The sequence below is a fragment of the Falco cherrug genome, chromosome 13, assembly GCF_023634085.1.
Source record: "Falco cherrug isolate bFalChe1 chromosome 13, bFalChe1.pri, whole genome shotgun sequence".
NCBI classification, from domain to species: domain Eukaryota; kingdom Metazoa; phylum Chordata; class Aves; order Falconiformes; family Falconidae; genus Falco; species Falco cherrug.
Genome location: NC_073709.1, coordinates 30463657 through 30488198, shown reverse-complemented (window position 1 = coordinate 30488198; position 24542 = coordinate 30463657). Strand labels below are relative to the sequence as shown.

Genomic DNA, 24542 nt, shown 5'->3' with positions numbered 1-24542 from the left:
GCGTGTAAACTAAATTGCCAGTTCTGGTTTGACTTCTGCAGATAAGTATCCAGATCACCAACCGCACTAATAGACATCCTTATCAACACACTCATTTAAGAGGCAAAGGGCTGAACAGGCCAGAGTCTGTACTCCCAGATAGACCGTGCTTCCCGGGTGAAGGCAGAGCACATTTGATGTGCAGTAATACTATGCTGAGGAAAAGAGAACTTCAAAGAAAACAGGGGATCAATGACAGGGCTCACCTGCTTGTTGTCACTTTCTTTGCAAGGTGACAGCAGCACCTGGGAACCGGGGAAGAGGGTGTACACAGACAAGCACAGCTGCTGCTGGCGGACCTGGTGGTTGTACGTGTATGTCCATTCCTGCAAAGAAGAAGAAAAAGTAAGGAGGTGAGAGATCAGGCTTGATTCTTGGTATTCTTCTACCTGGAAAACAAACACTTTGGCTTGGATCCTGTCACCTCTGAACCCAAGCACAAACCTCATTGACTTCAAAAGGCACCAGGACACGTCTCTAGGATGTTTCAAGCCTCCCCCAAACAGCAGCTGTTATTGGGGTGCTCCATGTACCAAAGAAAATGTCTACAAATGCTGCTGGAAGAAAATGGTTCATGAGGCAAAGGATTTCATAGCCAGAACTGGGCTGTGGCCAGGGAACAAGGGGATGCAAAAACAGCAAAAGAGAGGCAGAAATACTATTAACTGCACAATGTGCAATCCTCTTTTTCCAAGGAAGAGCAGCAGAAAAGCTTTGCAGCTGGTAGTAGGAGACAGGAGGTGATATATAGCAAATATCTGCAACTCCTGGGGTTCTGTTCCAAACATCACAAAAATCAGGGGTAAAGCTCTGCTTTAAATCAAAGGAGCAGAACCAAACTCCAAATGTTTGCTGTACTGGTTTGCTATGACCACTGCTACTTCTGCTCCCCTGGGATGTCTTGGAGCTTTTTTCCTCATGCTGCTTTTCATGTTCACCTGCTCTTTATCAGCTCCTCAGCCCAAGAAATAACCCTGGGAGGAACAGAGACTTTTTGTCCTGTGTAAAACTTACCATACAACAGGGGCTCTCTGGGATTATCCTTTTTCACCCATGGATGTTTTACGTGGAGAAAAAATGAAGTAGCTGATAGTATGGCCAGCATTTCCAAATGTGCTAGACAAAGCATCATGTATGTACAGATACACTGCTTAGCCCAGGAGTATTTCACAGAAGTTTACTCCAATGTTTATTCCCATTGAACATTTTCTATCATCCACCTGTGTTCATATTACCCAAAAGCACCTCCCAAGGATCTGAGATTGCCCAGGCAAGGGATGTCTCCCTGCTATTTATGGGTGTACACAAGCAGATAAGAGCTGCTTTGGCTTACAGGAAACCACAAACCATGCCTTTATGTAACCCTGGAGAGTGTCTTCTGGAACAGGTTTATTGCTTATAACTTTGTGCTGGCATTAACTTTAAAATTAGAAAGAGCAGGGCTGGAAGGGGTTTCTGAGGGCTTCTAGCCAGGGTGCAAAGCAGGATCAACTCCCGCTGTGTAAACGGCTTTGAGACAGCAGCCAGGTGAGCAGCAGCAGGAGCAAATGGAAAGCAGGTTGCCGAGCTGTGGCAGGGCAGGTGAGCAGGTCCGGATGACAAGCAGCAGGCTGGCTTCACTAGCAGAGGGCAACAACCATACTGGAGAGAGCAAGGCCAGGGAGCAAGAGGGTTTCTGCAACAGGCTTTGACAGGATACACGCTATGGGAACTGGGAAAGCTGCCGTGAAAGAAAAGGTGCAGAGGGAAAGCAAAACAGTGAAAGCTCAGATGCGGAGGAGTCAAGTGAGCAGGGGTGTTGAGAATGGAGGGGAAGGCAGTGCTCAAACATATGGTAGTTAGGCTGGATCTGGATAAATGAAGGGTAAAAGGGGCTCCTGGGAGACTGCAACCCTTTCTGAGTGCCGGGGGGGAAGTGAAGAATGACTGCTCTAATCTCAGCGCTGGGACGCCTGCAGCTCCCCTGACTTTGAATGGTGGAGGCTTTGGGTTGCATTAGCATGAGTTATTAGAGCAGGGAAATGCTTCTACCTCTTTGGTATTTGTCACCGTCAGCACCTCTAACTCTTGTCCCCGACTTCAAAACAGACAGCTACAGGCATTTAATTCCTGGGAATAAAAAACCTACTCCATTCAGGTTCTTAGCCACCTGGAAGGGAAACACACTTTTGCACAGCAGACCCAGATCCACAAGGACTTCACGCTGTGATCATCACACCTTGAGCTTCTTAGCCTACTAGTCCCCACCAGCTAATGGAAATCAAACCTGGTTTTCTGAACAGCCTGCTCACAGGCTTCTCAGAGAGAGCTTCCCCGGATATCGGCACATAACAAGCATTCATTTTCAAAGCTCCAGTCTGCACCCAAAGGGCCTTCTGGCAACTACTTCTTCGTCAGATGGAACAAAGTTTACCTGATCCTGCAGTGAACACATTCCAGACACCCCAACCATGCACGCTGTCAGCTGCTGTGTAAACCACCAGCCTGGGAAATCAGGTGCCAAATTAGTCCTGCATCTGTGAGAACCAAACCCTGCGGGGCAAGCTCCAACATCTGTTCTTGGCGCCCACGCCGCTACAAGCTGCTTTGAAAACCTGCTTTATATTTTTAACCAGTTGTTTGTCATTTTAGCTCAGGACAGGGCTGGAGCTGCACCCATGAGGCTCCTCAGCAGCAGCAAGTTAATCCTGTAACTTGTGTATACATTGAATGCCCCAGCTAACTCAGGCCATGGGACTTTGTGAGGGTTTTTTTTGGTTTGAACTCTTAAACTCCTTGCTGCACCGAGACACCCCATGGAGGACTGCTCCTCCCAGAGATTCTCCGGGCTTTTTTTCCAGGCCAGACCCTGTTCCAGCCTTCCCAATATTCACGTCCTTTCAAGGCAGGACCATCCCCTCATTCAGCAAGACGCCATGGGATAGAGAGGGTGGTGGTAACCACCTCTCCTAAGCTGTTGTTCATCATAAGCAGTGAGACCTTCAGAGCTGGATATACGCATCGGTCCGACAGCTGATACCCTCCGCTCTTGCCCGCAGGCTGCCCTGCTGCTGTCTTTATCTAGACTGACAAATTTTCACACGGCTCTTCTATTTTGGCAGAATGGCTTTTTATGAAAGCCAGTCCTGTTGAAAATGTTTTATCCACTTCTAATCATGTCTTGTCTCTTTTCAGCCCTAGATGAAAGCCAGAGAAAATGATGCAGAAAATGAAGAAATTCTGGGCGGGGGAGGGGATGTCACTTGAACACAACAGAATCCATTAAAAGCTTTGAGTTAAAATAAAGGCAAACGGCCATGCAAATTTTTATCTTACCCCATCTCTTCCCTTATTTGTATCAGTTGGCATGAAAATTCCTGCTTTTTTTTTCCCATGAGAAACTACTTGTATCTTCTAAACCCTGGCGCGCTGAGCCCTCAGGCAGCCAGCACAGCAGGAACCACAGCAGAGCTTCACACCCCAGAGGCTGTGGTGGATGGGGCAGCCCAGGGCAAGTGAAGAGAGCCCTCCGAGGAGCTAAGGAGGAGCTAAGGTGGCTTCGGGGATGCAGACTGGCCTCAAGAGATGCCAGCGGTGTCTAGAGCTGACCCTGGCAGCAAGGAAAAGCAGACGTACAAGATGAAACTGAGGTCAAGATTTCCTGCCTTTTCAGACAAAGATGAAGTGGTGGTGGAGCAAGGAGGAAAAGGGTGGACTGGGAGAGCCAAGCTACCGGCTGGACACTAAAGCCAGCAATCCCCTTCCTCTGAAGCCTCAGATAACACTAACCCCATCTCAGGCCTGTGACTGTTTTTCAAGGCTTTAACATCATTTGAGCAGGCACCTGTCACTGTTACTCAGCATCATTGTGAATTGAGGAAATTATTTTAAAATGTGACCTTCGGCTTGGCATAGCCTGGCTGGCAGAAGGAGAAAGGAGACCCTCAGCCTAGCAGGGAGCAGCCCCACGGGAGCCCAGTGGTACGTGACAGAGCTGTGTGTGCTCTGCTGCCGAGCAAGAGGTCAGCCATACCCTAAACCCGGAGCAGCAGCTAGAGAAAAATACTTCTGAAGAAGCCAGGAACAACCTCAGCCCTCAATTATCTTTCTAAAATCACAGGGAAGGGTTTCCCAAGGCACACAACTGCATGGGTCACCTAAGGGCACCAAAGTGCTTCACTCATCAAAAGGCCCTGGGATGCAAACAGCACTTACAGGCACCTCAGGAGAGGGAAAGCAAAGGAGACAAGGTGCTTGTGGCAGCCCAGGTGCGGCGGTGACACCGCTGCCAGCCAGCCCCTCCGCTCTACCCAGCTCCCGCAGTGCCAGCTGGCTTACAGCTGCGGCAAGATGCGCCCACGGAGCAGAAGTACAAAGACCTTTGTGGGCAGAAAGGTCAGAAGATAATTTTGCTGGTTGAGATATCTCAGGAGGGACGCTGTCAGGTTAGTATGGATAGATGCTAAATGTTCTCCCAAGAAAGTGCCAAGTCTAGTCACGCACAGAGGTCTTCAAGCCAACTGGGGTGAGCTTCAGTGCCACATCAGGCAGATTATCACTGCATTTCCTTCACAGTAAGATCAAGGACATACAGCCCAGATGCAATGGCAGCCACTCAGCTCCAAGGCCCAGATATTTTGGGGTGCAAGCCCGGGAAACAGATGCAGCAAACTACCCACTGTTTCCTCGCTTGTCAGCTACTGCTTACATGTGTGTGAGTATCCAGGTCAAAGTGTCTTCTGCTTTTTTATCTGAAGGATGTCAGTTTTCCTGAAACTGCTAATGATTTAAAGAAATCCCAGAGTCAGATACCTATTCCAAAGATCTACGGACTAGTATCAACTGACACTTAGTTTGAAAAAAAAGCCAACCGAACAACCCAACTATTCACGTCTTCACCAGATAGACCAGGAAAAAATTATCAATTGTTTTCCCTCAGATGTGCTTCTCTTGTGAAAAACTAAATCCATCGGTTTGTTTAGCAAATGAGACGCGACAAAACATAGAGCACCAAGGCTCTGGTGGGCAGGAGCGCAGGCAGAGCCCGTTGTGGCCTGGGGATGGGCAGCACTGCACAAAGGTCTCTGCCAGTCACTAACTCCAGAGCAGGTCCCTCTGAGAGCCACCTCGGGAGAAAAAGCCTGCCCTGATTGCTACCAGAACTTCTGGAAATGACCACGTGGGTCCCAGGGACGAGAGGACAGAGCTCTCCTACACGAAGGCAAGGGGTCTTCTTGTGCCTCAGTGCCCCTTTTAGTACTGCAGGAGTAACTCCAGGCACATCAGGGCAGGTTTGGGAGATTTCGTAGGGGTGTAAACCTGATTTCACCACTGACTACTCTTCTGAATCTACCCAGACTATGGATGTGGGCCAGAGGGCTCACAACACCCTTCCTCTGCACTACAGATAGAAAAAACTAAAATAAAGAGCAACTGATTGCCATCTGACAGCTTCTGTTCCTCTCTCCTCAAGCCCTGGTGCTGTATAACAGCCCAGATCTTCTCACACCCAGTCCAGGACTTCATGCATGTCATGTTGGTAAGGGGCTTGGGGAGCCTAGTGGGAGACAGCTATGGAAGGGCAATCAAGCAACCAAATTAATGCTACTAACACTGATAATAAAAGGATCTGGATAGCCAGGATATTTCCATAGTACTTGCTATGTATGCCAGGAAAGCACAGCTTTGAATTAGCTAAGCCTATTTTTCAAAAAATGAAGCTTAGGTAAACAAGATGTGACCTCAGTATGTTAAAAGTGAAGGTTATTGCTCTACTCTGGTATACCACACATGAAGCCAAGTAGCATTCAGGACTGCTGCATATCTATCCTACACAGCCTGGTGACTATAACGCCAGCGTCATCCACAAGGTCAGGTGGTCTTGTAACAATTGTTTAATGAAAATACAAGTTTCTATTAAAAATAAAATTTAAATGTCCTGCTTTTAGCTGAAATATTCTCTATGGGTACAACTAACAGAGAACTATCCTAGAAAGACAAAGATAAAAGGAAAAGTTGTTCTCTATTCCTGCCTGTGTAACGAGTGTAGCTATTCAGCAATCTGTTTGTAGTGTATTTTTCTGTTCCCTTGCAGAGTTAGTCCTGGGTGTGCGCAAGAAATGGAGTTGCCATCCAGTGGGAAGTGTTGACCTATTACAACTGCTGCAGAATCAGAATGGGAAGGTGAAAAGTTTGTGGCTTGAAAAATTCCAAAAAATTTACTGCACAGAAATGTCAAAACAAAATGTGTTTGATGGGAATGAAACAACCCAACTTGTAGGCATGACATTTCTCATTTTAAAGTATCACATCAAATTGATATTTCAGAAAGACCAAAGCCATTTCATTTGGAAATGCTAGCTTGTAGCAACATTTTCCATTCTGATTTTCCAAATTTTTTTTAAAAACATCCAATTCATTGAAAGTTGCAACTGCCACTAAAACTTTTTTTTTTCTTCAGCAGAGTGCAAAACATGATGACCTGCTCTCATCAGCTCACTTCTCTTGCTGTTTGTTCATAGCAGTGGAAGAAAGAAAAAGAACTCTAAAATGTGGAAACTAGTTAAACTGTAAGAACTGTAGCTATGCAGTATCTGCAGTTATTTTCACTATATTTTCTGAACTGACTAACATTCAAGTAGTCACTGTTGACTTTACTGCACTGTGAAGCAGATATTACCTTCCTAACTAAAGACAGTCATGCAACTGCATGCAAAAGAGATACACATAATGACATGCTTCATTTGCACATACAAATTAGGGACATTTTCAGCAGCATCTCCAGGCTGGGCCTTTTATATGCATAGCTACCTGGTTTGAATGCATAACCATCAGGGTTAAGGATGTACAGTCAAGTGGAAGCAAATACACTGTTGCCTATTAAACTGTTTCAAGACACTCCTGAAGGTGTGTGTGATTGTTATCCTCCCTGTTTTATAGATGGGAACAGTGAGAGAACTTACTGACATGCCCAAAATCACAAAGAGAGCCTGAAGCAAAGGCAGGTTTTGAAGCTGCGTCTTCAGGGTCTTGCTCCACCAACTCCGCTGCAAGGCACATGTGCCTGCTGTTGGCTCTAACATTTCCTAGAATATGCTTTTGAGAACACAGATTCATATAGCTTTTTCTCATCTCAGTGAGAATGAAAAAAACCTAGATCATCCTCATTAAATTCTCACAAGTTTAATGGGCAATCTAATATTGAGAGAATGCAGACTATGAAGTTATAAATACCATTGCAATTCAGTGCATTTTGAAAGAAATAAGGCTGAAAGATGAGAGGAAATTATAGTTCTCTTTGTCTTTCTCTGATCTCTGCAGATGAACGGCGCGTGGCGTTCCTGAGCAGCAGCAAGCGCTCGGTGCAGGCAAGCTCACAGTTAACCAGCGCACCCCATACTGGGGCTCCTGCACCAGTTCCTGCTGCTGCCCAGGGCCCCCACCGAGGCAAGGAGGGTTTACCAGGGTTTAACTACATGCTACCTGAGGAAAGGGGCTGGCAGAATGGGTAATCCTCCCAAGAGAGCTTTAGCACATGTAAGAAACCATCTTGAATTTGCCCCAGAGCCTTCTCTCCAGCCAGCATCATAAGGATTTGCAACACATGTTACCTGTGCCGTTGCTGCCGTGCCTTTGCTGCTGATACAAGGATTTAAGCTCAGGATGGGGAACTCTTGGGCCTCAGACTTGTGTGACTCCAGACAGCTCTGCCTTTGCCTGATCATCCCAGTCTGATAGAGCGATTCCTCGGGAATCCTGTGGAAAAAGCATGAAAACAACATCCCTACTCCCCCAGGCACATGTAGTACTCGCAGGGAGGCTCAGTGGGGTAGGAACAGTGCAGTCACACCATTTCACCTTCAGAAAATGAGAATGGCAAGGTCTATTACAACACTGAACCACTCAGTACTGAGCGGTACATGGACAGGGACGCAGCAGAAGCAGCACTCAGAGATGGATGGATGGCCTTTATAAGAGGAAAAAATAAATAACAGTGCACAAGGCAAACAGAGAAGCAAGTAATAGACTGTGAGCAGGCTGAAGGTCAGCCTTCAGCTTACAAGAGTGGGGAACTTTATAACAAACCACCACAGAGCACTGGCATTCCCTGTGAATGCTGCTGCTGTGCAATGCCACACATGGCAAAAAAGCAAGAAAACAGCTATAAATCATTTTCACACTGTGATTCTGTACTCAGTCATTGCACCAGCAGGTCCCTGGAGGTATCTCCAGAACTTTTGCACCCTTTCTCAGTATGGCTCCTGATAGTGACTGGGAGAATGGATGCAATGGCTTCTGGAGTAATTTTGATAACTAAAAGGGATCCATGCAAAAGCAACTCTGGAAGTGCCTATTAAACAAAGCATAAGGCTAGGAGTCAGGCAGAGCCACCTGAATACAGGTCATAAACTCCTAAAGTGGATGGTTTCACAACAGACAAGCCTTGAGTATCACAGAACAGTGTGAAAGGACTGGAAGTTAGGTGCTTGTTTTGTAAGCAAAAATCATTAAGTAATGAAACAACCCACCAAAGGCTACGGTGGATTTTCCACTTTGGGATACTTTTGTAAGGAAAACTGGCTATTCCCCGGTGCCACCTGTCCCACAGCATGGGCAGGAAGATGCCTGAGGAAGCCCCAGGAGAAATACCTGGTGCTTTGCCCCTCACCAGCCCTGCAGCAAAAAGCCACGGAGTCTACAAGACTGCTTAGAGAAAGCAGGATCACAAATGAGCCATGTCACACCGTGAGCGAGCTGTCTTTACAGCCAGCACGGAGTTCACTGTGCCCTTCTGTGAAGCCCAGGGGAGGGGGTGCCTGTGTCTCTGGGGCAGGGGGAGGTGTGAGGACTGGAGGTGCAGAGGACAGCTCTGTGGGGCAGGAGGGATGGGGCACCCCGCTGGCCTGCTACAGACAGGTGGAGATCACACATCCGTACCGAAGTTCGGGATAAACGTTTTCCAGGTACCACTTGAAGCTGCGGCATTTCAACCTCTTCCGTAGCTCCACTCTGCTCTGGACACTGTGGGAAGCAGATATCACAGAGATACAATGGAAATTATGAAGGTGAGACCCAGCGCACCAAAAAGGGGAGGCTTAGAGAAACCCAACAGATATGCAGGGACAGCAAACACAAGAGCACCAGCATCTCTGTTTTCTGCTCTCTCCTGCCTGAGCTCGGGCAGTCATTTTGATCCCTGCCTCTTTGGAGGTCTCGCTGGGTAAAACGGCACAATATTGCCATTTTAACAAGGAGCCTGGAGTCTGGTGCATGAAAATGTTCATGGAAAACTCCAGCAATTTAAAAATTATTAGTAAAAAAATGTATGCTATCTACTACATGCAATAAGCACTAATTTCATATACTAATGTACTAGGAAATTAATATATGCTATTATAAGTTACTCTAAGTTTACAGGACTACAGAAGGCCTTGATTTCCAAGAGCACCTAAGCGTGCCCTTAAGCCAGCAGAAGTTAACCACACAGTGAAACATTTCTTTCTTCCATTAACCAGGGCAAAACTTCTGCTGAGGTGTCATGCTGTGCAGTGGTATTTTCCAAACTCCAGCTCCTCCCTGGGCCAGCCTCTACCCATGGAGCTGCTATGAGCCGGCATTTACCGAGCAGTGGGAAGCCTCCAGTACCTTCCCTTCTTCGCACAGGCTCTCTCCTCTACACCATCACGGATTTAGCAGCACAGAGCTACAGTTCATTCGGTGCTGACGGATGGGAAGAGGGTATGAATTGAGTGGAAATGGGCTAGACACCAGGACTTTGATTTATTTATCCTGGAGATTGAAGAGTAGCCACAAGGAATTTGGGTTTGGATTTGGAACCCCCTGTGATCCAAAGGAAACTTTCTGAGGGAAGGAAGATCATACAAAAATGAGAAATTAACGCAAGTATTTACAGTCCTCCTGACAGGGAGGTGTTTCTGACTGTTCACAGAACGAAGAGCAAACTCCCTGCATACAAAGCGCTTGCTTCTTTCCAATAAAGCCCTAGTGGGCCCAAAATTTGATGATTTCCCGCCCCTCAGCTGTCGGTGAGACCTCTGGACTCTCTGCCAAACCCTGCTCTGGAACCAGAAGTACTTGTACCCAATGCCAAGGGCAGGACGTAGGCACAGGGGGTTGCTCCCCCACCTCGATTTGGTTCACTCACTGGGATAAACTAGCACAGCATATAAACTAGCTGTTTATATGTTTCATTGCTGTGCTCATAGCATCTGCCTACCATTAGCATTTAATTGAGCGTTACTACAGAAACAACGCAGGTGGGTTTCTGTTGCAGGGCGACGTCACCGTGAACACCCACTGCAGGCAGGGCGCAGGCAGGGTGCAGGCAGGGCGCAGGGAAGGTGCAGGCAGGGCACAGAGAGAGTGCAGGGAGAGTGCAGGCAGGGCGCAGGGAAGGTGCAGGCAGGGCGCAGGCAGGGCACAGGCAGGGCGCATACAGGGCTCAGGCAGGGTGCAGGGAAGGTGCAGGCAGGGCACAGGCACGGCACAGACTGGGTGCAGGGAAAGCACAGGCAAGGCACAGGCAGGGTGCAGGGAAGGTGCAGGCAGGGCGCAGGCAGCACAGACACTTACTTTCCATAAGGTCTCCCCTGGGCTGCGGGACGAGCCGCATAGTAGTATTGCTTGAATTCATCCATCCACACCTCCGCGGTGCGCTTGGTGTTCCTGAAGGAGGCAACAAAAGACAGGTGAAACCAAGGAAGCCTTCAAGGTGACATTTACTAAAATTCATCAGCTGATCCATCCTGCTCTTCTCCCATCCTCAACTTGGCCAACCCAAACCACCTTTGAACCAGGCCACCTCTCACTGCTAGGAAAGGTACTACTCCTCCCCATTACTCCAGGGACCAAACACAACAGGCCAAAGCTTGGGTGAAAAATGCACCATTTCAGACTCAGCTGGATGCTTTGCACCCACCAGACTCAGAACTGAAGCTTCTCTTAAGCATCATCTCCCAGGCAGGCACGACCAGGGTTCTGTTTAGTGGCTGGCACATTGAGAAGCGGTGCAAAATTTACCAATGACTGAAGGCAAACATTTCCTTTGTGTCAATCCTGTATGGATTCACCTGCTTTGCACTCCTGTATTTCACCAAGACAAATCTCAGCATTCAAAACTTAAGAGAAACCCCTCTGGACACAGTGCTGTAGCATAAATGTCAGTCTTCCACACCCATCTGCGGAAGGTTTGTGATCCTCAGGAAATCTGTTGACTTCAGAGGGCTCTAACTCTCCTTGCAAATTGCTTTCTTGCTGGCTCCACGCCTACCTGCCTATCCCTGCCCGGGTCAGCGGAATCCTCCAAGCTCCTGCCCCAGCGCAGGCCGGTGCCTCCAAGCTATTGCTACCACACCACTAAGCTGCAGGTGCCACAGGGCAGGCTCTGCATCCAGCCAAGTCCCACGTGGCCAGAAAAAGAGACAGTCTGCATGTGAAGCCAGCACAGCAGCGGAGCCTGAGCTGTCTCTCACACCAAAGCAGAGGCTGTGTGGAAAAAGTATCAGTATCTGGCAGAAAGGTAGAGATATTTTTTGCTAACATCTGTGTTTAAACAGAGGTACCACATAGCATCAGGTTGCCAGAAAGCTGTTTCTCCTCTCAGTCTATATACTATAACACTAAGTTTAAGGCTGCTAGATATCATAAGGTTAATAAAAGCCCAGCTCCTAATGCTTACAGGTATGTTTCTCCAGATCGCTTTTCAGTCCCTTGCTGATCCACGGTGCTTCTTCCTCTCTAAGGCCATTGCAGTAGTCTAAGTGCTCTTGCTGAAGAGATGCCCAAGTCACAGCGCCTACGTCTGTACCTAACCTTCCCCAAAGCGCAGGGTTTTCTTCTCTGGCTTCCTCTCACTTGGGTTTGTAAGAAACATGGGAATAAATGCCAAGGCTTGCACCTAGGTGTAGATTCAGACATCCTCGAAGCCCCCAGAGGCTGTGCCTGAGGTGCTGTACCCATTCAAGCTCCCCTTGCTCCTCCTGCAGGTGATGCAACGCAGACACTACCTTTTCACCCAGGTTTGCACCGACTGTGACAGTGGAGATATTGCCCCATCCCAGCCTCTTCTGTAGCAGTCTTATTTCACCACTAAAAGCAAAAGCCCTCCTCTGGACTCTCAGATTTGAGCCTCCTCCTTGATGCCAGCAATGTCCTGTGCCCCTCACGGCTGTCTTTTTGAAGCAAGGTGACAAAGTCCCCATCCTGCCCCATACACTGCGTGGCTGGAAATCACATGGTAAGTGTAACTGAGAGGTGTCATTTGCACACCCCCAGTCTGTTGTCTCATTCAAAGTGTGGGGAAGCTGCAGAGAGCCTGTGTCAATGGTAACCCTGCTGCAGCGGGCTGGCTCTTCCCAAATACTGTTGGCTCCTAACAACACTGGGAAACCCACACCAAAAGGAATGTGTAAACATGACATACCAAAAGGTGTGTAAACATGCACAAATGCAGTTCAGCTGAGAAACAACCCTGCATTAAGTGCCCCTGGTGTTTTTCCCTGTCATCTACTTAATGGACAACCTTCAGCCTCATGCTCTATAAAAGGAGGAAATGCTTCCTGACTTCACCAGTTGCTCCCACCACCTTTCCCATGCTAATTCCCACCTCTACCTCCTTCCTTGCCTGCTGTTTCCAGGACTTTAGCTCTTTTCAGTTAGCTGTTTCAGTGCCAGATTCAGTTCTACGTTCCTGTGCATGAAGACAGGTCCCCTTCGGTTGGGATACCCTGGCAGTTCCTTCCATGTCCCCACCAGCAAGGTGCAGCCCACTGCTACCTCTGCTTGAGAGGCAGCACCAGCGTCTGGAGGCGAAGCCACCCACTCTGGCACCCTGCTCGGCTCCCCTCTCGGAGGGGCATCAGGAACCAAATTTTCTGGTTCAGCTGAGCCACGCTTAGCCCTCAGCTAAGGTCACTGGGTACTGACAGACATTGCTGGCAGCCTGATTTCAGGTCATTGTAAATGTGTTCTGATGACCTTAGGGTCTAAATTATTTGCTGTTATGGTAGCTAGCGCTATCCTTCCCTTCGTTTCTGTGCTCATGAAAGGTACCATATAAGTGTCCTATTTCTGTCATATTCTCGGCACTGTAGAAACCCTGAGAGAGTCGTACCGACTTGTGTTTTCTTCGGCTCAGGAGATTCCTGCCCAGGGATATTTTAAAGTTTTCCAGACAGACTTTCCTCCCTGTCTTCTCTGCTCCCCGCTCCCAACCAGGCAGCACCTTACCCTGTTTCACAAAAAACAAAGCAAGCACAAAACACTTACTTAATATAGGTATTGGCATTTCCCTCTGGAAAGATGTACGGATGTTTCTTCCGGAAGACATGTCCAACACGGCTGCAGGGGATGATTTCCAGGCTCCCTCCACACATCCACACACGGAAAGAGATTTCTACAAGAGAAGCAGCTTCAGGATTTTGTCTTTCTGTCCTACAGCAGGCTGGATCCTGGCGTTACCTCTCACTTTATCCTCCACCATATTAAACTGGAGTAAATTGATTACCAGAGGGGCTTTCCTAGGCACAACTGCCTTAAAAGTGCTTTTCAAAGCTGCTTGTGATCTGTTTGAAGTCAGTGCACTTGATACCTACCTGTAGTGCAGCAGGCGCTATCACAATGGCAAGAGCGAGGCAGTAAGTAGGTCCCTTTTCATGCAGCCCTGCTTACATCGCAGAATCATCTTGCCAGTTTTGTGTTCCCCTAATTACTTCTGCACTGCCTCTTTCAGAGTCACGTCCCTCCAAAGGGCTGTCAAGTTCACCAGGAGAGGCCACGAATTCTGTTTATTAATGACTACAACAGTCATTGTCTTTATGAATCCATCATTAATTCTGCAAAGTGAACAGCGAGCTGTGTGCATCCATCACCTGTTCCAAAATGGACAGGACCTTATCCTGCCCAGCACATACTCTGGGCCATGAGTGCCAACATGGTCCAACAAGGCAGACACCTTCACACAAGCAAAAGTCAGTGGTGGGAGGGATTATCCCCCAAATCTGCATAAACTGTCAATACGGGAAATGTCTCCCAGCTGCCCCAAGCCACTCTGGCTGGCCCACGAGGCCCTTCTCAAGGAAGACGAGCCTGTGGCACAATTGATACCAGAAGTTATGGGGCTCTTGGCAGGGAGCTGGATGAAATCCTAACTGGCGAGGTAGGATGGGTGAGCGGAACGGCTGATCTAATGGGTCCATCTGGTCCTAACGCTTGTGAAGCTATGAATTTGCAGCTATATTGTCAGACAGTCATGCTTAAACAGAACCAGCATGGAAAAAAAATTAAAAAGAAAAGGCTTCTGCAGTTCTTTGCATCCTATTTTATCATCCGTTGACAGTATAGAGCTATACGTAGCATGTATCTCCTCCAAAATGACAAATTCCTTTTCACTCCCCACACACACATTCAGCTACAGAAGTCAGACAGGAGGACACCTATCGTCTTTGCCAGCTTGTGCTCCCTGCAGTCCCCTCGCATATGCCAGCACAAGGATGACTTGTCCCCAGCTCAGATGCTGGCAAGAGGAGCGTCTGTGGCGGGGAGGCCATTTGGGCAGTGCGGACAGGACTCCCCCTCCTCCAAGGGTAGGCACTGCCAGCCCGCAAAGCTGCCAGCCCTCCAAAAACAACTCACAGCTTCAGGGAGCAAAGGAGAATTGGCTCCCGGACCTCCAAAGCCTCCTCAGCACCCATGGCTGAGCTAGGAGGTGCACATTGCTGCAGAGGTCAGAGCCAGGTTCGTGTTGCTCCCGTCCCTGCTCCCAGCACGCCCGCCTGCTCCTGAGCTGTTGGAAACAGGGCTGGCACAGCCGCAAAGCGCTCCTGCCTCGATGCCCCCGTCCAAAATGCAAGGCTTGAGCCCATCCCCAACAGCTGGCCCTGGCAGCAGGGGCCAGCAAGGGCTGGGGTGGGAAAGCGCAGCAGGGAGGAGTATTTCTTTCCAGAAATCCCCTCCCTTTTCCTTCACTGCTGTGTTTACAGCCAGAAGCTGCAAGAGCAGCTGGAGCCTCACCATTTTCCCCAGCGCTGGGTATTAACAGACCAATAACATGTGCCCTTGTGCCGTGTCCTGGTGCTATATCCGGAGACACCTTAATCACAGCTGCAGGGAAATGAGATTACAGCAGGATGCGGCCGCCCTAAGCTGCTATGCTCAGTTCCCCTCACACATGGCTGTTGCTCTTCTTTGCCTGTGTGTCACAGCACCGGCCACCCCGCCAGCTCTGCTGTGTGAATCAGAAGGGTGCCCGAAAAAAGGGGACAACCAGCCGAGCAGCTGTGAACCATGGCATGGCTGCTGCGTAGTGCGTCCCCCTCCTCTGGCCCTTCTGCTCAGCCTGGAAGAGCAGCTCCCTGAAGTGCTGCAAGGGGAAGACCTGCACCATTCAGTCCTCGCCTGCTCTTAATTTAAAGTCTAATGAAGAGGTGGGCTGAGGTGACCTCTGTGCACTGCAGACTGGAATGAGAACACAGTGCCAGGGAGGCAGAAGACAGTGAGGAGTCTAAGCTCTCCGCTTCAGACATGTTGCACCCTGCAGCCCCTGCTCCAGTCCCAGCAGAAGCAATAAAAGCACAGGTTTCAGCAGGCAGGGATGACCCATGGAGGCATCCATGGCAGCTGGTGAACAAGGTCTCCAGACAAGCAGCCAAGAGCTAAATGCCTCGAGAGCAGGTAAACCGAGGCACCAGCAAAGGCATGGCACAGGGCCAGCTCAGAGGAGCCAGGGGAGCAGGAACCGACAGCGTGCTTCACCTGACCCTCGAGAGAAGTCTCCAGTGGATGTGGCCCCTTCGAGGGACTCCCAGGAGGGATGTAAGCAGTACACATAGAGGCGCACCGGGCTTGGCCTTAGCTTGGCAAAATACCTTTAGCGCTTCTTGCTGGCCTGCAAGTCCTTCTGCCATTACTCAGCAATCCACCTACAGGGGATTAAGCCAATTTAAGAAGTAGAACACCTACAATGTCCTCCTAAATCCAAACGCGCTTGCTTTTGTTTGCCTGAAGTCTCCAGCCCACTCTAGCTGCCCAGTCAACAACATTAAAGGCAGCAGTGATGCTCCTCAGGACCAGAGTCCTGCATCCTGCCAGGACTAAGCTACCAGAAAAAGCACGGTTCACTGCAAGTGCCCCAAATGAGCAGCCACTCAGTCAGCTCCTGCTCTCTGTCACCTGCCCAGAACTGACCGAGGCCAGCAGGGTCACAGCTGCCCTTGCCTGGGTGCAAAGGAGAGGTGGGACACACTGCCCTGCAGGAGATGCAGCTTTGAGCTGGGCACACTTCTGCTCTCAGGGTGATGGGCAAGACAGGATCCACTCTGTTGCTGTGCAGACCTGCACTTTTTTGTGGCAGTATTAACCTGCCCAGCTTCCCTTCTCACACTGATGCCCTGAGGCAGTGTTACACCCTGCAGCACTGTCAGCCCATGGTCGGTTGGGACCAGCCTCCCAGGGCACACACCAGCCAGGGAAACATCGTGTGCATAAGGAGCACAAGGCCTGCCACTACAGGGCATCGGACAAGCTGCTGGGATGGAGCTTCCCTGCAGGGCAGGCTGCCCCATCGCTGCTCATCTCCCACGAGCAGCTCGGGCTGTCTGCTGTCAGACTTGAATGATGAGCAGAGACAGGACAGTGGGTCAGGCACGATGTGGCAGTCCCTCTCCTCCCCTCTAGTTCCGTTCTTGAATGCTTTGTTTGTGCCATCGATCCAGCAGGGGAGGTGGGAGGACTCCTGCTCCTTTCCCAGGCTTCCTCAGAGCTACCCCACTCACAGGAGCAGATGCTTTGGGTCAGTCTGGTGGCAAGACACCCACCCACAGAGAGACAGAACAAAGGAGTGAGATCCTACTGCATAACGAGATATAAATAAATGAAATATGCTAGATGAAAAAAGGCATGTGAAGGAAACAACAGTGCCAGGCAGCGGATGGGTTACTGCAAGGCAGCAGCATCTGTTCCCTTGGATGACTGACAGCATCGCTGTATGTGTTAAGACACAAGATCCTCCCTTCCTTGCTAGCCATACTCCCCAGAGGTGTGAGCTATTAAAGCCAGGTTCTGATCTGTCTCCCTGATATCGAGTGCCTCCCCCTTCCTCCACGGATACAGTCCGTTGCTCTGATCTGCGGCATTGCTACGGCTTCAAAGGGAGAACAGCCCAGCCTGATCCAGCTCTGCTTGACATGGGGGATAAGGGACAGGCTGCTACCTCTTTCATGTGCCCTCTCAAGTTTGCATGCAGGAGATTTCTTAATGCCTACCTTGCCCCATGATTATGGCCAGAGGTGACTGAATTTAGGTCAGCTTTTAACCTTTTTTTCCCATGCAGGAAAAATAAGTGTCGAAGAGCCTGGCAGCCCTCAGCCCTCCAGCAATACAGGAAAGGACAAGCAGCCGTGTTACCTTGCCACCTGCTCGCAGCATGCCAATGGAGCTACTGTTTCAGGCACTCTGCAAATTCCGGGAGGCACTGATGCCTCAGTTCATAGCTTTGAAATGCTGTCATCAGACAAGGGACTTTGCTTTATTAATGGGGAAATGAGATCGGGAAGGAGTAGGAGGGTGCATGCGGTGCTTTCTTATCTGCTGGTAACACCAAAGCCAAAAACTCAGTGGTTTAGGGTATTTACCTATATAAAAATCAAAGTAGCATGGAAGGTAGGGAGTCCCAAGCACAAACAATTGCTCACTTCTCATCATTTATGGTTGCTGGATGCCTTACTCACCTGAGACCACAACCTGCGAACGTAAGTGAGGAAACTGTGCAGAGCATTCAAAGCGAAGTCCAAAATGACCTTGTATCCATCAAGCATGATTCAGGAAGAGAAGCCAACACAGCAAGGCACAGGAGGAAGAAAAGTGACTCACCAAAGTTCTCCCCACCCCAGATGTCCATGGCACTGTCGTACTTCCCCAGGTGGTTGAACCAGGCTTTGTCGATCACAAACAGCCCCCCAGCAATGATGGGAGTCCTGCGGAATGGGTGAGGGAAGAGAGGACACACTCTCAAACACTGCTGCAGCACCTGGATGCACAAAAGCAGCTCTTCCCTTTCCCATCATCAGGACATCACCTACACATCTCCTTCTCACCAAACCAGGACAACACACCTCAAAAAGCATCTGAGCCTTCCTTTCAGCTGTCTTGGTATTTTCTGTCAATCATAAATTGCCTGGCACTTAACAACTGGCTAATGCACCCATCAGCACAACTCCTACAAGCCCAAAGTTCACAGCCCTGATTGTAGGCTTCAGCATCAAAAATGCACTTAGCACTCAGGGGGGGTGGGGGTGTTATTCACTCAGACGGGCTTTTTGCCTGGAGCCAGCCTATTAAGTGCACCATTCCACTGTGGAAGGGAAGGCAGAGCCAATTCAGAAGGGGTTTTTAAAAGCCATCACTAACTGTGTGATCTTTATTTCAAAACAAGAGTTATTTTTCATTCTTTGTATTAGCTAAGAAAATGGCACAGAGAAGGTCCATGGAGGAGGGGAGAGCACACCCAGGAGATGTCTCCTCGAGCTATTTTGCTGGCACAAGTCCCATCTCCAATTGCAGTGTGGATAACCTGGCGTAGGCTTGGGAGAAGCCGGGATGACTGCTGTGCCCAGGCTAACCTCCACAGTGCCCTCCGTGGCAGGATGACCAGGAACACAAGGTGAGCCTTTGGGAAGCCAGTGAGCTCGTTAACAGAAGCCTCATCAGGAGCAGCAGTGCTTTGCTCCCTGCAAGCCCCAGCTCTTGGTCTCCTCCGTGCCGCACACCCTCGCGCTGGGGATGCAGGCACCCACGCCAGGCTTGCTGCCAGGAGAGATTTTCAGCAGAATGAAGGACTCCCTCCATCCCACGGCAGGAGGACAGATGGCATCTCTCCCGTTGAGTTTTGCTCGCTCTCATGCACATCCTGAATTTCTGAGGAGCCTCCAGCAAGGTCCAGAAAAGCAGCACTGACCTGGAAAGGCTGGTCTAGACACCGTGATTTTATCAAGCGGGCTGAGGACACAGCCCTATTCTAAAGTGAGAGCTGAGAGAAGCCAGGAGCCTAGAGCACTGGGCTTTTTCCCTAACCATATTCAGCCTCCTTAGCACCACCAAAACACAAATAACCATAAATACACCCTTTTACCTTTGCAGCACCTTCAAGCTTCAGTGTTGGGAGGTGAAGCTGTACTGCCAAACCCAAGCTAGCCAGGAGCTCGCTATAGGTATTCAAAGTTCGGAGCTGTCCTGGAAGGAGTGTCACACTGCTACAGTGCATGGTGACACACAAGAGGTCACATGAGATACCTGTCCTGCCCCACGTTCCTCAGGTGCCTCCCTTCCCCTCATGACTTACTTAATGGGTTCGGTGGGATCGAGTCGTTTGGCTTTCTGCTCTGGGGAAAGCTGCTCCCATTTGAAATGCAGACTCCAGTCAAAACCTAAAACCAAAGTAGAGAAGTACCATAGGGAAATCAGAAATGGGCATGGATTAGGAGGCAATGCAGGCTACAGAAGCCATGTTTGATCGAGTATTTTCCCCACTTTCAAAAGACTTAAGCCATGGATATGCAGCTCTTGGGAGAAGAGTCCAATGCCTAATGTATTTTACCACTGCATATGAACAAGAAACAACACGCTGCATTACAACTGCAAAGCCAAGCACTCCAAAGGCAGGAAAAGTCAGAATTAAAGCTGCTGCTGAAACCTCGCTTTGTCCCCTTGTGCACACAGACACATGCTCTGATGGATATTGTATGCTACAAATAGCATAGGCATACTAATAAGCGCTACAGTCGCATTCTCCATTTGTTGCCTAGACATCCCCAATCTCCCCTTGACAGCAGCCTGGCTTTCAGTGCTGCCAAGGGTGGCTTCAATATGACCCTTCTTTCGTGCCTGACTGCCTTATCCACTGTAGCAAACACCATTCCTCACACCATGCTTACCTGTCCTTAAAATAGCCTGAAAACAGCCAGCGGGGAGCACTGAACAGTGCTAATGTGCCTTTTGCAAGACAGCAGGAGCCAGTGGGGTGGTGCAGAGCCGCCAGCATCTCAGGCCAGTACCTATTCACACTGCAGGATGGATGCCCATGGGGCATGCTCACAGCTTGGACTTACCTCCTCTGAGGTCCGAGGAAGCCGCCACATAGGCAAAAGTGTCCAAGTTGATGATGTCAATAACGGGGCTGACTACTCGGGTGGGATCCTGGAAAGCAGAAGCGAAACGAGCCATGACTTCAGATCACACCACTCTAACTGGTCAAGGGATGCTCTAAACTCCTGGAGACGGTAGGTGGCTGGAAACGTTGGTGTCATTCAGGTTTGTCAGGGATAAGTGCCCATCACAGCCTCCCCAGCCATCGCACCTCTTCGACAAAGGAATTAACGGCAGCAGCACCAAGCAGCCAAGGTATTGCTGGGAACCAGCGAGAAAGACTGGGAAGGCAGGCACTGCGTCTCTTGGGAAAGAGGACTGTGGGCTGCTGGGCCATTGAGCTAGCATCTCTTGCTGGCTTTGGCTTCGCCCCCCGTCCCTCCCTTGGCAGTCTCTCCCTCCACAGGCTGTGCCTGTACTCGGCACCCAACACAGCTGGATGTAAAGCCCGGTCTGCTTTCTGAAAACTCACTAATGTATTTCCCCTTCACCTCCCTTAAGTACTTTTTACTGGATTTCAGAACTCAGGCGACAAACAGGCAGTTGAAACGGCAGAGGAAAAACACAGAGAGTCAAGAAGCTGAATTTTTTTAAATGTATAAACTATGGGGATACAGTTAAGAGTGTTGCCAAATGTGTGAAAGGGTTAAAAAAAGAGAAGACCTGAATTATTTTAAATAGTTGGTGGTGATTTCATTAACAACTTGTTATGAGCAAAGAGATTATACAAACAGTTATGAACAAAAATATCTACAGGAGGAAGAGACTCTGACAGCTTTGACTGGTCTCTTATCTCCCTTTTTCTTTTCAAAAATCCCAAACTCCAATTATAGCTCAAACCTCAAGCTTTTACCCTTGCCAGATCAAATTGTTTTTCACAGCCATGCAGAAGGGAGTATCGGAGCACACTCTGGCTTGCTCTCTCACTAGGAAAAGACTTTGCTTTAGAAATTCAACCTAACAAAGATGTATTCAAATGCAGCTGTAGAAAGAAGCAACCAAAGGCCATGAGCTGGGAGCTGGACTAGAGCTCAGGTTTTCCAAATGAGCATGACAAATACTTGCTGTTTCCATAAGAGCATCAAGTCAGGAGTCTTAACATGCCTTTCTGCAAGTCAAACATCCCACTGCAAGGGCAAGGTCTGCTGCACCTAGGTACCACGTGGGGAAACACAGTCATGTCCCAGCGCAATGAGCCTTTCAAACCCATCGCAGCTACTGCACCGTGCCCCACAAGCTGCCCCAGCTCAGCACACCCCAGCATCCTTTAGCTGCCTGAGGGCAGGGGAAAGGTTGTAAGGCTGAACGCTGCAGGGAAAGCATCTGCATCTAGTCATTTAAAACTTGCCCCTCAAGCATCTTACTGGTGAGCACCTCTAACTAGCCGAGACTCATCCCCAATTTCAATTCCACTCCTACTCACTGCACCACTCAACTTTGTGCAAGAAAATGCCCTTTATATCTTGGCTGAGTGCATTACTGCAAAACGCTAGCCTTCAACAGTGCAACCTTCTCCCTGCTTCACCTTCCCTTCCATGTCCTGGGAACATTTATATTTACTCAGCTTTCATGAAGGTCTCTCTGACCCTCAAAAGAAAAGCACAGCATGCTCAAGAGCACAGCGCTGTTGCTATGATTTATTTTGGGTTGAGCACCAGATCTTATTATAGGCAGCTTCACCTTTCTGGTTTTTTGATACCCTCCCATGCCAGGGTATGTTAATATTAACAACACCCAAACCTTCAATCCTCTTTCACATGAAATTCTCAAAAAACTGAGAACACATTACACTTCTCAAACCAAACTATGGAACTAAATCAGCAGGAAAAAGAGACAATGAATACACTTCAGCCTTGGAAAATGACCTTGACTCCAGCTTGTCTCCCAACCCCTAAATCATGACCTTGTAATGGTGAACAAAATGGACCACGGTTGCTCCTTCGGTCCCACAGCAGCACTAGGCAAGGCGAGCGGGTCAGGCTGCCCCTCACCTGCCTCCCCTTGCCCCAGGAGAGCACCAAACTGGGGGGGTGCTTCAGCTCGAAGTGGGGGTGCACCATGCACCAGTTCATCCCAGTGCCATTTGCAAATCCAGTTTGGGGGGGATCTCGTTGAGTCATACTGTAAAAATGCCTTGGGCTGTATAATTACATTTTTAGAAAAGTTATTCAGTCAAAATGCACCGTTAATGGCTTTAGAGATATTTGTTCTGTAAGTAAAAACAAGAGGCCGTGCCCACGCAGTCACAGTCATATGCTTGCAAACGCGCTGCTGCAAAACACCCACTGTCACTGCCGCTCCCTGGGACACGCATCCTCCCAGGCACAGGTCTGAAGCCCCCTGAAACCCCTCTTTTCCCCCCAAACCCCATCACTTTCTCTTAAGACTTTCTTGTCCTGCTCATTTCCAAAGCCATACGCTGGGCATGAGCTGCCCACACCCAACAGCATCAGCCCGGAGGGGATGCCACCGGCTGCTGGGAAAGCTGGATGTGGGGCTTGAGGGGCACCTTAACGCAGGTGCGTGGTGGCACACGTGGGCTCTGATGTTTCCCACTACAGAAAGCTGCAGGAACAGCTGCTCTGGCTCAGAAAATAAAAGAGAAGTGACACGCGGGGTGGCTGGTGGTGGCAAAAGCGCTGGCTGTGCTGCGAGGCACTCACCACTCCTTTGCTGGAAACTTAAATGACATGAGCCCAGAGCAGACTGTTCCTGTAAGTGGTAAGAACATGCTCTTTCCACGCACCTCATCTTCACCGCAGGGACGTCACCTCTTTAGCACAGCCTGAAGGTGGCAGCAGGAACATTCCATACACTTCACTGATCAATATTTTAACTCTGATGGAAAAGGATGGCACCGTGGGTCTAAGAAGGAAACCGAGGACTCTCTGCCCTTATCCTGCAGCTTTTGCAAGGAGTTAAAAGACAAGCAAGCAGGACTCCACTTTCTTTGCAAGTCCCTTAGCACTCTTCCTTGCAAGCCTCCCTTGCTGGCTGGGCTGCAAGGCACTGGGCAGGGTAAGAGCAGCATGAGCAGCAGTGCAAGCTCACAGACTGCCTTGCTTCCAGCTGGAGAAAGATGTAACCCAGAAGAGCAAATAAAAAGGTTCGCAGAGGTGATGTATGTGTTTGATGCCATATGCAGGCTACGATGCAGTGAAACTCCTACGGTGATGCCACACGTGGCATCCATGTTCACCCACCCCACGAGCTCCAAACGTGGGGCACAGTCCTGGAGCCGTGCGTGAAAGCAGCTCTGCCAGCCCCCTTCCTGCCGCCACCGCTGCCCTTCTCCTGCCAAAACACACCAAAAGCTCTGCCTGGGAAAGAGGCGATTGCTTTGGATATTCCTCACCAAAATACGGCAGGGCTTTGGCAGAGAACAAGGCATGCCTGCCTTAAAAAAAGCACAGAGAGACAACCGATGCAGTGATGTTTAGCGGTGAATCCCACCCTGGGGCAGGCCAGCTATGAGCAGCTATGAGGCTCCAGTGGGGTATCGCAGCATGTATTCTTGTAATTCCACCGGAGCTGCGATTGATAATATGAAAAGCGACCATTTGCTGTCTGTTACCATTTATCAGCAGCCTGCACGCTGTGGTTGGGACCTCTCCCGTGCTGGCTGCACCCATGAGTGCCAGCAGCACCGACTGCCCTCGCCCACTGTGGAGGGACCTGACCTGGTGCTCTGCCCCCTTCCCCCTGTCCCATCACTGCTGCACACAGGTGATGCACAGCCCAGCCAGCAGCTATCAGGTGTGGAGGTGTGAAAAGCAGGGCACCTTGGATGAGGAGCACCCTGAACACCAGAGGAACAGGTTTTTCCACAACCCACCACCCTGGCTACCCCCTTGCTCCTCAGCTGCCCTTATTTCAACACAATCCAGTAATTTTAAAATTCCCGAGTAATAAATGCTAGCAATCAGGAGCCAGAGGTGTAGTAAGGGTGGAGGAACAAGGCACAGCAAATGGAAAGGACCATGGGTCCACACTGGAGCTGGAGGCTTCATCCCCTGCATGGTGCCAGCAGGTGACCAGCCCAGAGCTCCCTCTGACCCGGGTGACAAGGTGCGGGAGGCTCCGTGCGCACGGCTGGGGAGAGAGTCGCCGCCGGCGAAAGCGAATGTCATTGTCTGCTCTGAAATCAGCAGAATTTAAATCCTATTAAATCAATTTATTAGCGCTTAATTTGCATGAAATTAAATTCGGCCCCTATTCAAGAAGCCGTCACTCCCTTAAATCATCAGCACTGAACATTTTACATGAGCCTAATTAAAAACTCTGCTGGAGCACTGCCCACGTGTTCCTCTTTCACCGCTCAACCTGTGCTTGCTGGTGAGAGCCCCGCTGCCCTGGCAGGCACCTTG

General features: G+C 49.5%; 1 protein-coding gene across 2 annotated transcripts in view; it reads right to left on the bottom strand.

The window, feature by feature from the left end:
* Positions 1 to 24542, bottom strand: part of GALNT14 (polypeptide N-acetylgalactosaminyltransferase 14) — a 101200-nt gene that overhangs the window by 3475 nt on the left and 73183 nt on the right. For both annotated transcript variants that reach the window (XM_055726057.1, XM_055726058.1), the window contains exons 7-14: positions 20139 to 20226; positions 19373 to 19457; positions 17905 to 18008; positions 13306 to 13432; positions 10612 to 10704; positions 8956 to 9039; positions 7629 to 7773; positions 246 to 365 (exon numbers count right to left, since the gene is read on the bottom strand). In XM_055726057.1, the coding sequence (XP_055582032.1) occupies positions 246 to 365; positions 7629 to 7773; positions 8956 to 9039; positions 10612 to 10704; positions 13306 to 13432; positions 17905 to 18008; positions 19373 to 19457; positions 20139 to 20226 (846 nt within the window). The remainder of the gene's footprint in view (positions 1 to 245; positions 366 to 7628; positions 7774 to 8955; positions 9040 to 10611; positions 10705 to 13305; positions 13433 to 17904; positions 18009 to 19372; positions 19458 to 20138; positions 20227 to 24542) is intronic.